This window comes from Lasioglossum baleicum, chromosome 6 (genome assembly GCF_051020765.1).
Source record: "Lasioglossum baleicum chromosome 6, iyLasBale1, whole genome shotgun sequence".
NCBI classification, from domain to species: Eukaryota; Metazoa; Arthropoda; class Insecta; order Hymenoptera; family Halictidae; genus Lasioglossum; species Lasioglossum baleicum.
Genome location: NC_134934.1, coordinates 10,364,972 through 10,375,427, shown reverse-complemented (window position 1 = coordinate 10,375,427; position 10,456 = coordinate 10,364,972). Strand labels below are relative to the sequence as shown.

Genomic DNA, 10,456 nt, shown 5'->3' with positions numbered 1-10,456 from the left:
GTTCATTGAAGTCCGCGGCGGTGACGTATCCGTTGCGAAAAAGACTCACCAGAAAAATGTTTCGCGTGTCTAGCTTCGGAGGTAGGAGGTACCGCAAGGTTACTTTAATGACAAATCGATGGAACCATCCCTTTGCTAGAGAGCCACTTCCTTCCTCCGGTTTACTCACTGGTCTTCACGTGTCTCGAGTCCTTCGCTTTCTTTCGGGAACCTAACCGCGGAAACGTCGAGACCAATCGTTCTTTGTTTTCGCGCCTCGCTTCTCTCGATTCGATCTTCTGTCCGAAAGAAAAACCATGAACGTTGTTGTCGAAGCAAGCGCTGCTACTGCGGATTTTATTTATTCCGGTGATCGATGCAGAACAGTAGTTTTATTTTGCAAAAAAATAAAATTTCTAAGGTTATGTGCAGTAAGACAAACAATCCAATGTCAATTTTAAATCATGATTACTCGAAAATATTAAACATATGAACTTGGAAACATTATATCTGATCGAAGAATAGTATCCGCGCGACCAGAGCTTTCATCATTGTCGTCGTCTTTCGTCATTGATATTTTTTTAAATGGAATGAGGTATTTTTTAATACATCAAACGATGCAGCAGGACATTCGTTATAAAAAATTACTAACCCATATATGTCGAAAAGTTAATAGTTTAGGAGATATTTCAATTTAAATAACTCTAAAACACCATTACTGTCGTACTAAAACGTTAGCGTTTACTTGCTAGTGTAAATTGAAGAGTTGAAATTGAAATTGAAATGGATGAGTTGAAATTGAAGTTGATATGGGAGAGTTAAAATTGAAGTTGAAATGGAAAGACAACGAAAAGTAACGTAGATATTTAGGTGTTCTGTTTCTTCAGAAACAGAAACTCATCCTGTATATTACTAATGCACTTTGACTTAATGCGTGATTTTGTTTTTGCTAATACATTAATTACTTCAGAAAAATTAGATTATTTAAGTTCTCGATCGTGTTGGGGCCCCGTCAATCGCGGGGCCCCGGTGCATAGCATCAGCTGCACCCTCAGATGGCCGGCCCTGTTGGTCCGTATATAATAATAATAATAATAATAATAATAAAATCGGCTTGTTTCTTTCCAGGTGCGAAGAGGGGGAGAGAAAAGTACACGAGGCGAAGGAGACTTACATGAACATTTTATTTTATTGTAAGCAACACGTAACACGGATACAGAGGCTCGTGCGGTTCTCAGCCAGCAGTCGTTCGAATTCGCGCTACGGGTTTGCGGATGTCGAATTCTACGGCAGCTGTCTGCCACGAGCCCGCGAAGATGGCACAGAAATCGGTAACCTTGTCTAAAATAATATGGCAACTGCTATCAAAGAGTGCAAGTTTCTCGATCCTCGAAGCCGATTCTCTCGAATCGCGTTTTAATCTACGTCTATAACATAAGTATGTATTCCGAGAACGAGAGAGAGATTAGAGAGACGAGTATATATAAAATACAATCGTTCCCCCTGTCCGCGTTTTCGGAACGCTTCTTCTTGTCGTCCCGACGAAGTTTCGTGCCGGTGGAACGATCGGAGAAGACGAACGGCGGACGTTCGTCGCGGGTAGAAGAAATCGAGCTCCGTTATCTCGAGATTCCGGTTGTAATCGTTCTCCCTTCCGTTCCGTTCCGTCCCGTTCCGGTCGCGTCGAATGATTTACGGCGAAATTCGCATGCACGAGGGAATCCCGGGTCCCCCCGGGGTCTGCTCCTCGATTCGATAATGGTAACAAGTGTCTCCGCGGAACGCTTGTTAGTCGACGTGGAACCTATTCGTCGTCTAATCACGCGATCTACGACCGCGAGTCGGGCATCCGTCAATTAGTACAGCCGACGAATCGTGACTAGCAACATTCCCATTTGAATTTTCAATGTTTCTTGCATCGAACGATCCCCGCGATTAACGACTCCCGAGCACAAGAGACTCGACGGGCGACCGTCTTTGGTAGCGATGGACGCGACAAAGATAAAGATTCTCTCTCCAGCGTCCGATTCCTCCGTGTTCTCTATCGGAGAGACAATCTATCGTTCGAATCGCTCGTACCTTCCGGGGCCGACATTTACGTGACGACGCTCCGGATGCACCTTGGCCCTACGAAATATGTGATAACGCCAGTAATACTAATTGCTCGGGCGACCTTTGCGTGATCCGACCGCGAGACCAAAGCCAAGCGAGTCGAAAGCGTGCCCGCGTTCCTTGTATCGTTTTGCAGAATTTATAGAATTTCCAGACGCGTCGTCCACGGCAATACGACTTTCCGCGCTTCAAGCTATTCGGAAGCGTATCCGAGAGGTGTAGGTACTAGCCGCGCGCGTCTACCCGTCCGTCTTCGAGACCGGAAGCCGCGGAGTCCCTTCTGCTTCGGTTTTGTTAGTCGTGGAATGTCGACGCTTTCCAGAGTTCCGTTTCCCAGCTGATATCCCGACGCTCGGAGTCGGATAACAAGCCGCGCGTCGCATACCAGGCACAGCTGAGAACTGGAACAGATCCGATATAATTTGCGACGACGATTTGTGTCGCCCGCGCGACTCGGTGTCCGCGGCGCTTGTTCGCGGCCTCGAACGTTGTCGGTACACAACGATTAGCAGCGGCATTATCCTGAGCACCGAGCAAGCGGCGGCCGATCACGGAATCGCGAGGAAACGCGATCCTCGAAGGACACGCCGCTCTCTCTTCTTTCTCTATATTCTAATATATTCTATATTCGTTGATCGACGACTGTCGCCGACTTCGAGGAGCTTTTCTTTTTCGCGGCCGCGACCTTACCCGCGCGATCTCTCTCGTCCGGTCGAGCAGGTCCGGGCCGCGATCGATAGAGATAATTAGTTTTCTATTAGCGTACTCGTTCGTAATAAACACCGCGTTCCCGTTTTGATATCGTTCGCCATCGATCGCACATCGCGGCGCCGCCATCTCTCTTTCGTTGGATTAGTGCTTGTTTTTATTTTTTTGTCTGTTTTACGTTTCCGAGGACGTTGCGCACGTCCGGTCGATCGAATAAGTCAATACAAGAAGAAAATAAGAAGACGAAGAATTATAAGAAGAAGAAGAGGAAGACGAAATCACGGTAAAATAACATCGTGCGGAAAGAATTTCTCGTGCTCGTTAAGCTAAGGTACGCGTATTCTTCGCAACATTTTTTTTTCAACGCTTTTTCCCTTGTTTTCTCGACTTCCATGTTCCCCAACCCCCCAACCCTGTCCTTCTCTGCCCTGCCCTGAATGTCTCCCTCGCTTGTCGTGCGTCGGGGTTCTTCGACGAGTCGCGGTTCTAACGCGCGTGATTTTTGCAGAACGGACGACCGCCCTTCGCGTAGAAGCTCTGGCCCTCGAGATTCTTCTTGCACATCTGCAACAGAGAACGGGAAACCTGTTCTACTATCTCCAAGCAATGCTTCTCCCGGACAGGACTTATGGTCGGGGATTTTGTACGAGATTATAGTGGAGCAGCTGTCCTTTGATTTTTTAAAGTAGCCCCTCGCTTCCAGGATTGCAAGGATTGCAAGGCTCTCAATAAGGCAACAGCGCTAGATAAAAGATCAATCTAGGCCGCAGCGCCTCCTAAATACGAAAGTATTTAGCCTCCTAAATACGAAAAGTAGGCCCTGGGCGGTGGGGTTTTAGTGGGTATGGGTAGGGATGTAGTCCCGTTCCCCCAATTTCCATCTAACAAGGGAAGGACGATGGTATATGAATCCCTAATGATGTCTGCAAAATATTAGATGCAGTCACTCAATAGTTTCAAAGATATAAACAAATAAACTTTCAAGTTTTCGAAGTTCCATCAGCCGTGTACGCAGGTTGCGTGAATTTTAATTGTTTATATCTTTAAAACTATCGAGCAATTACACCTAATATTTTGCGGGCATCATTAGGGAGCCATATACCATCGTCTCACAAAAGAATTTCACTCCGAACTTCATCTTAGGGGGCTGTGCGTAACGGCATTTCCCCACCGCCCTGAAAAAAAGGCCACAGTCGCCCCCAAATTTCCTATTTTTACGTTTACGAGGCGTAATTTGCATTATTATTAACGTAAACGTAAAACTAGGACTTTTGAGGGCTAGATTGATCTTTTATCTAGCGGTTTCGACTACTGAAAAGCCCCATTATCGAGAAATGAGAAGCGAGAGTCTTAATTACATTATTGGTTTGATTTTGCCGCGTGTTTATCGTGTCGCTATCCTCGATCTTCACCGCTCCACTATATCTGTACCCTCAGGATTTAAAACGACTAGCAATTGTCGAGAATGAAATAACGAAAGTCAAAGAAACAGTGGCGGTTATCGGGCGAATCGACGAGCCGTTTCTTCGACTTTTCTTCCCGGTTTCGGATCGATCGGTTTATTTCGAGAAGCGTTCTCGCACTAATTGCGTACCGTGCAGTTGAAGCATTGGCTGTGGTAATTATTGTTCAGGGCCTCTACCCAGCGATCTCCAGCCTCGACGGGGAATCCGCACGCGAAACACTTTGTCGTGAACAGCTCGTTCCAATCTGCAACCGAATGAAACAGAAACGGGGAAAAGAAACGTGATTATACGTCGGTTAAGGGGACGGGGAAACGAGTCTCGGTCTTCGGTTTTAGGGTATCGAACCAACCGGCTTCGCAGTAAGGCAGTCCTTCTTCGAGGAAGAACGGGCTGTTGCCGAACAGTTTGCCGCAATACGAGCACTTGAAGCATTCAGGGTGGAAGTGCTTTCCAATCGCGTTCAGGCAGTCCTGCAACACCGGATATGTAAACGGTATTATTAACACATCGATGACAATTGTTAGATAACTTGGTAATGAAGTTCCCACCTGCTTTCAGAAAATTAGCAAGGACAAAGAAGTTTGAGAAAATTCCGCACAATACCACGAATTAAAAAGGAAAACTAGGTGAAACTGAACATTTTAGCGGTTTGGATTCGGGTGTTCGGACCGAGTACTCACGCCTTTGATCTTGTTGTTGCATTTGTTGCAGCTCGGGGCGATGAAACGTTCGAAACAGTACTCGCAGTAGAGTTGTCCCTTCTCCTCGACGAACCCGATGTCCTGGAGGGGTCGACGGCATTGCGTGTTCACGCAGACAAAGTGTTCGGGACACCAGATCTGTCCCAGAGCGGTGATGAAAGGCCCCCTGAGGACGCGCGACAAACGCCATTACTTTTTCGCGCGGTCGTTCCACGCGGATTTGGCGAGGTGAAGCAGATCCAAGCACAACGAAAACGACAATCGACAAAAAAAGGAAACCAACAGAACATATTCTTTCCGTGAACATTTAGCAGACTAGCTTAAGAAACTTCAGGCAAGTACGGTCGAGTGTCTCTGCTTTGCGTTATATCCCATGAAAAATCGATTGGATTACGAACCTTGTGCACTGTTTGTCGTTTTTACAGCAGACTGGTTTTACGAGGAGACCGTTCGACTTGCGATTAGTATTTTCCCCGTTAGCTGTTAACATCGTGCAAAGAGTGAACACTGTTAATCACGTCGCAACAAAATCATACAGTTATCGTGGGCACTTTCGATGCTAGTGGTGAGTATACTCGTCGGAAACGGATGGCGATGTTCCTTCTTCAATGTCTATTTCAATTTTACAGGTGCCTTACCATGCCTTACTCTGCTTTCGTCGAGTATACTCGTCACTGTGTAGGGGAGACCGGGACAGGTTGAAAAGGCTACAATATACCTTTCTTTAATTGACTAACCTCGAATATCCATGCATAAATGCATTGTGCTATACACAGTGTGTATCCGGATAATTGCATTTTATCAACTCACTCTGGTCTCCCCTAACAATCATCAAGCACACGGATGCGTACTTTGAAAATTCAGTAAAACAGCCGAAGGATACCCAGTCAGCCAGGCCTGGCTCGAGCAGACAGTTGCTCGATTTTGGACAGCACACTCTGCCAGCATAAACCGAAACTTATTCGGAATTATGTTGTTCTGCTGGCACAGCCTACCGCCCAAAATCGAGCATGTTCGCTTACCGGGTAAATTTCGGTAAAAACAAAACAACACAGGAGCAAAACCGATGCAAGTTCTCGGACGAGATCGCCAGAGTCCCGATCTTCCGTTTTCACCTCGTCGTTCGTCCGACGACGTTGACCGGAAGCTCTCACGAGTTGCGATCGCGAGAGTAACAAACAAACCAGCAAGTAAAGGAACGGGCACACGGTTAAACAAGAGAACAACGAGCAAACAAAAGAACACAGGCGAGCAACGGACGAACAACAGGAACAGGCGTAGAGTACCTGACGTAAGAGTTGCAATGAGCGCAGAGGGGCACTCGCGATCCCGGCCCACCGGCTTGATTGAGGATGCCTCGTCCGCGTTTCGGCGCGCTGCTGCCGGCGAACGTTCCGCTCTTGGACCCGGCACCGCCGAGGCCACCGACACCGGTACCTAGATCCGGGTGGGATGACAAATTTGGTGGGTCTACTAAACTTTGGGTATTTCTAGAGGGAGAACAGTGGACACCGTCCTGGCAGTCATTCTGGGTCTCGCATCGCTTCCCGGATTGACAGCGGGTGTTGATCGAACACTGGCTGCCCGACTGACAGCGGGTCTGGGTGGAGCAGTAAGAAGAGCTCTGGGTCTTGCAACAGTAGCTTTTGGTCTCGCTGCAGCTCTGCGTTTTGCACGTGTCGGCTAGTGCCTGACACTGAGACTGCGGCTGAGCCTGAGCTTGAGCTTGGGGCTTGTACAGTTGAACGGTGGGTACTTTGCCGGCAGTTTTGCAGGTCAGTCGCGCGAGCTGCCCACTCAGGTTAGTGCGAGGCTTGTGGATCGGTTCGAAGGAGCTTCTCTGGGAGCAGGAAGCCGGAGCCGAAGCCGGAGCTGGAGCTGGAGTTGGATTCGGGTCTTCGTAGGGGAACGGGATCTGCGGGAAGGGAAGTTTCTTCAGCGAAGGGGGTAAACCGGGCTTGGTGCAGGGTGCGATGCAGACGGAGCCGTCCTCGCAAGGCGCCACGCAGACTCCGGAGTCCGGGCAGTTGGCGATTTCGTAGTCGCAGACGGATTCTCGACCGCACTGGCCCGAAGGCTGGCCACAGGTGCCCGGGCCGTCGAAGCAAGGAGACACGCACACTCCGGAGCGATCCGCGGTCGGAACCACGCAGACTCCCGCTTTTTTGCAGCAGGTGTTCGGTCCTTCGCAAGGAACCACCACCACTCCGGCCTTGGTGCCCTTGTCAGAGTGCGCTTTGCAAGGCAAGACGGTCAACCCGGTTTCCGGGCAAGTTTTCGAAGCCGGAGGAGTGCCGTAGCTAACGTGACGCACCTCCGTCGAGCTGGTGTAGACGGGCTGTGCCGAGCTGCTGGTTGTCTTCGAGGATAGAGGGCAAGGGAGCGAGGGCTTCGACGGACTGGTTCTGCCTATCGCGCACACGCTCTCCGCCGGTTTCCTTTTGGGCTCCGGCAGCGGCCTCGCCGGAGTTCTTTTCTCGCACCTCTCAAAGTCCTCGACGACCTCGAGCGATCTCTTGACCACCGCCTGCTTCTGCTCGCACGTCTCCTCGCTGGTCATCAGCCGTTTCTCCTGGAACTGTGCGTGGACCGCGTCCGTGGGTCCGCGGTCCATATCGTCGGTCTGTTTCTCGTCGAAGTCCACTGTTTTGGTGGCCGCGTACTCCGCGTGTCTGTGACCCTCGTCGGTGTCCTCGTCGACCTTATAAGAGACGCTTTTTTTCGTAGGAAAGTGCACGGCGGATCGCTTCGGCGGAGGATCCTCTCTGATCCGAGGGGCCTGCGCCTTCACGTAGCATGGAGGCGGCGTGGGTGGTCCCATAGCTGGGGATTTGCATCTTCCCGGTGTGGGGGTCGGAGTTCTGCTGGACGGCTGGTACGTGTGACTCTCCACCGCGGTCTTCCTCGTGGCTACCAGGTGCTTTTGGTAAATGGGGATGGTGTCGGGCTTTTTCAGAGCGGCGGTGATGCATTTGCTGCTGGGCGTTGCCGGCCGAGGCGACACCGAGACGTCTCGAAGCTTGAAGTCGGGAGGCGGAGTCGGCAGAGGTCGAGGCTTCACCGGAGACGGAGGTGGTTGCGGATCCCTCGCTCTGCCTTCGCCGTAGAGGATATCGGACGGCGGAAGGTAGACGCTGCCCCTGTCGCTGTAGAGCGCCGGTGTCCCGGGTCTGCTTCCTACGTTCCTGTCTTCCGGTCCGATCTCCCTGCTGAGGGGAGTGTAGGAACGCTCGGGGGCGATCATCAACGCCTGTTGGAACGGCGAGATCGGCCTCACGTCCTCCTTCGGCGGAGGCTTCGGTCTACATCTACGGTCCAAGTATATAGTCTCCTCCGTGTACACCTCCTTCACGCTGGAGGACGTGCTGCAAGGTGTGAACGGTCGATCGGGCGCGGTGGTCAACGCGTTCACCATTTCGGACTTCCACTCTTTAGGCGTGGAGTTCTGGATGGCGGAATGGGGGATCGGTTTCGGACCCGTGTCGGTCTGCTTCACGAACTGCACGTGCTTCTTGTTGGTCTCCATGACCTCCGGCGTCGCCGCGTACTTGTTGCAAACCTGTTTCGACCTAGACGTTTGCTGGTCTCGCAAACTCTGGTGAACCTCCACCTGCTCCCGCAGGCTCTTCTTGCGCTCGTCCTCAACGTCCTTCCTCCGGACGCGTTCCTGGACCAGCACCTCCTCAGTGATCTCCTCGTAAGTCTCCTTGATGAGCTTCTTGCGACCAGGCGTGTCGCTCTCCGCTTCCGTCACTCTCTCCTCGCGCACCACGGTTCTTCCCAGAGGCTGCTCGCGAACCTCTTCAACGATCTCCTCCTCGAAGGTGACGTGCCTGCTGCTTTGTTCTTCTTCTTCTTGTCTTCTACGCTCTTCCTCTTCGCGTCTTCTCCTCTCCTCTTCCTCTCGCTTCTTCCTTTCTTCTTCTTCCTGCTTCCTTCTCTCTTCCTCCTCCTCCTCTCTCTTTCTCTCCTCTTCCTCCTGCTTAGCCTTCTCGAGCATCTGCTGCACGTCCACCGCGGACGTCACAACCTCCTTCGACTCGACCACGGTCTTCTCCTCGGTCTCCTTCACCTCCCTGTCGACGTGGGTCTTGGTGGTTCTAGTGTAACTCTCGTCGGACTGTTCGATCATGGGAGTGCAAGGTCTCGCAGGTGATGGTCTCCTCGGCTCCACGGTCTTCTCGAAGGTCATCGTCTTCTTCACGTGCACCCCGTCATGGTCCTCCTCCGACGTCTCGGTGATGAAGTCGTGCTCCCCGCTGATGCCTTTCTCGTCGCCCTCGTCCTCTCCCGCGATCTCATCCGCGGATCTGAGGTCGGTAACTTCCTTGTCGATCTCGGTGATCTCCTCCTTGGACTCCTCCTGCTTGATCGCCGGCTGTGTCGGCAGCGGAGGCTTCTCGCAGATGGTCTGTTCCCGTCGGCAGACTTTCGACGAGTACGAACGGTGCTCCTCGCGGCACGGTTGGTTTCTCTCGCATATTCGCTCGCGCTGGCAGATCTCCTTCTGGTGGAACTGTTTGCAGACCTTGGTCGGCTCTGTCGCGTAGCTCTGCTCGTAGAGGTTGCCGCCCGTGGACACGGTGGCCGTCCACGGCTTCGGAATCGGCTGCGTGATCCTCGTCGGCGTCAACGATCTTCTGACGCTGTCGGTCGAGCTTGGCCTCGAAGTGATGGCCTCAGTTCTCGACTGCCGATCGGCGGAGCTCGAGGAGGTCTCCACCAGCTCGACCTTCCTGTACATTGGCCCCGGACAGCTGATCCGATCCATCGGGTCGTATTCGAAGCTACCCCAATGCCTGGTCACTCTCTCGACCTCTCGATCTGTGCTCTCGGCACGTTTCTTTTTGTTCAGCGCCCGCTCGCAGGCCTCGATGCAGGCCTTCTTCTCTCTCACCGCCGGTTTACCCCTTCTGTCGAGCGCGGGATTCGGGTCGATGTACAAAGGACTCGCGGTGGGATAGGTAATGTCCTCGATCGGTTTCGCCGGTGGCCACGCGAGGCTCTTCGACTTGACCGAGCTGGCTCGCCGATCGGTTTTCGTCTCCTCCTCGATCAGCTCGTAATAATAGGACTTTTCGACAGTCTCTGTCGTGTTTTCTAGGATTCGGACGTGAGTCGAACAAGGATGGAGAAGGATTGACGAGACAGGGAGAGCGAGACGGTGGACACGATCGAAAGCGGGATCGAACGTACAACGAACACAGAAACACAGAAACACGGAACAAGATTTTTGTAAGGCATGCGACACGTTTCGACGACAGACAGGCGACGATTGATAGAACACAGGGCGTGTTTCGGGTCGTACACAGGGGCGAGTTAGAAAGAACGAAAAAAAAAAAACAAAGAAATCAGCCGTGAGTAAGAAGCACATTGAGCGGCTCGTGCCCGCGATCCGTCTCGCGTCTAATCCCAGATTTAGTCTCGTCGATCCGAGCTTAACGTCTGTCGCGAATTATGTTTCATTGTCAGACTGGTGGGTCGCGGGCA

The 10,456-nt window shown here is 51.7% G+C and overlaps 1 protein-coding gene across 10 annotated transcripts in view; it reads right to left on the bottom strand.

The window, feature by feature from the left end:
- Positions 1–1,149: 1,149 nt before the first annotated feature.
- Positions 1,150–10,456, bottom strand: part of LOC143210030 (PDZ and LIM domain protein Zasp) — a 49,804-nt gene continuing 40,497 nt past the window's right edge. For 9 of the 10 annotated variants that reach the window (XM_076426459.1, XM_076426461.1, XM_076426462.1 and 6 more), the window contains 5 exons: positions 6,253–6,403; positions 4,946–5,132; positions 4,615–4,735; positions 4,394–4,509; positions 1,150–3,363 (listed from right to left, as the gene is read on the bottom strand). In XM_076426459.1, the coding sequence (XP_076282574.1) occupies positions 3,286–3,363; positions 4,394–4,509; positions 4,615–4,735; positions 4,946–5,132; positions 6,253–6,403 (653 nt within the window). In that variant the 3' untranslated portion in view covers positions 1,150–3,285. Of the gene's footprint in view, positions 3,364–4,393; positions 4,510–4,614; positions 4,736–4,945; positions 5,133–5,364; positions 5,447–6,252; positions 6,404–10,456 lie in introns of all 10 variants that reach the window. The other variant, XM_076426463.1, reaches the window with a different exon arrangement.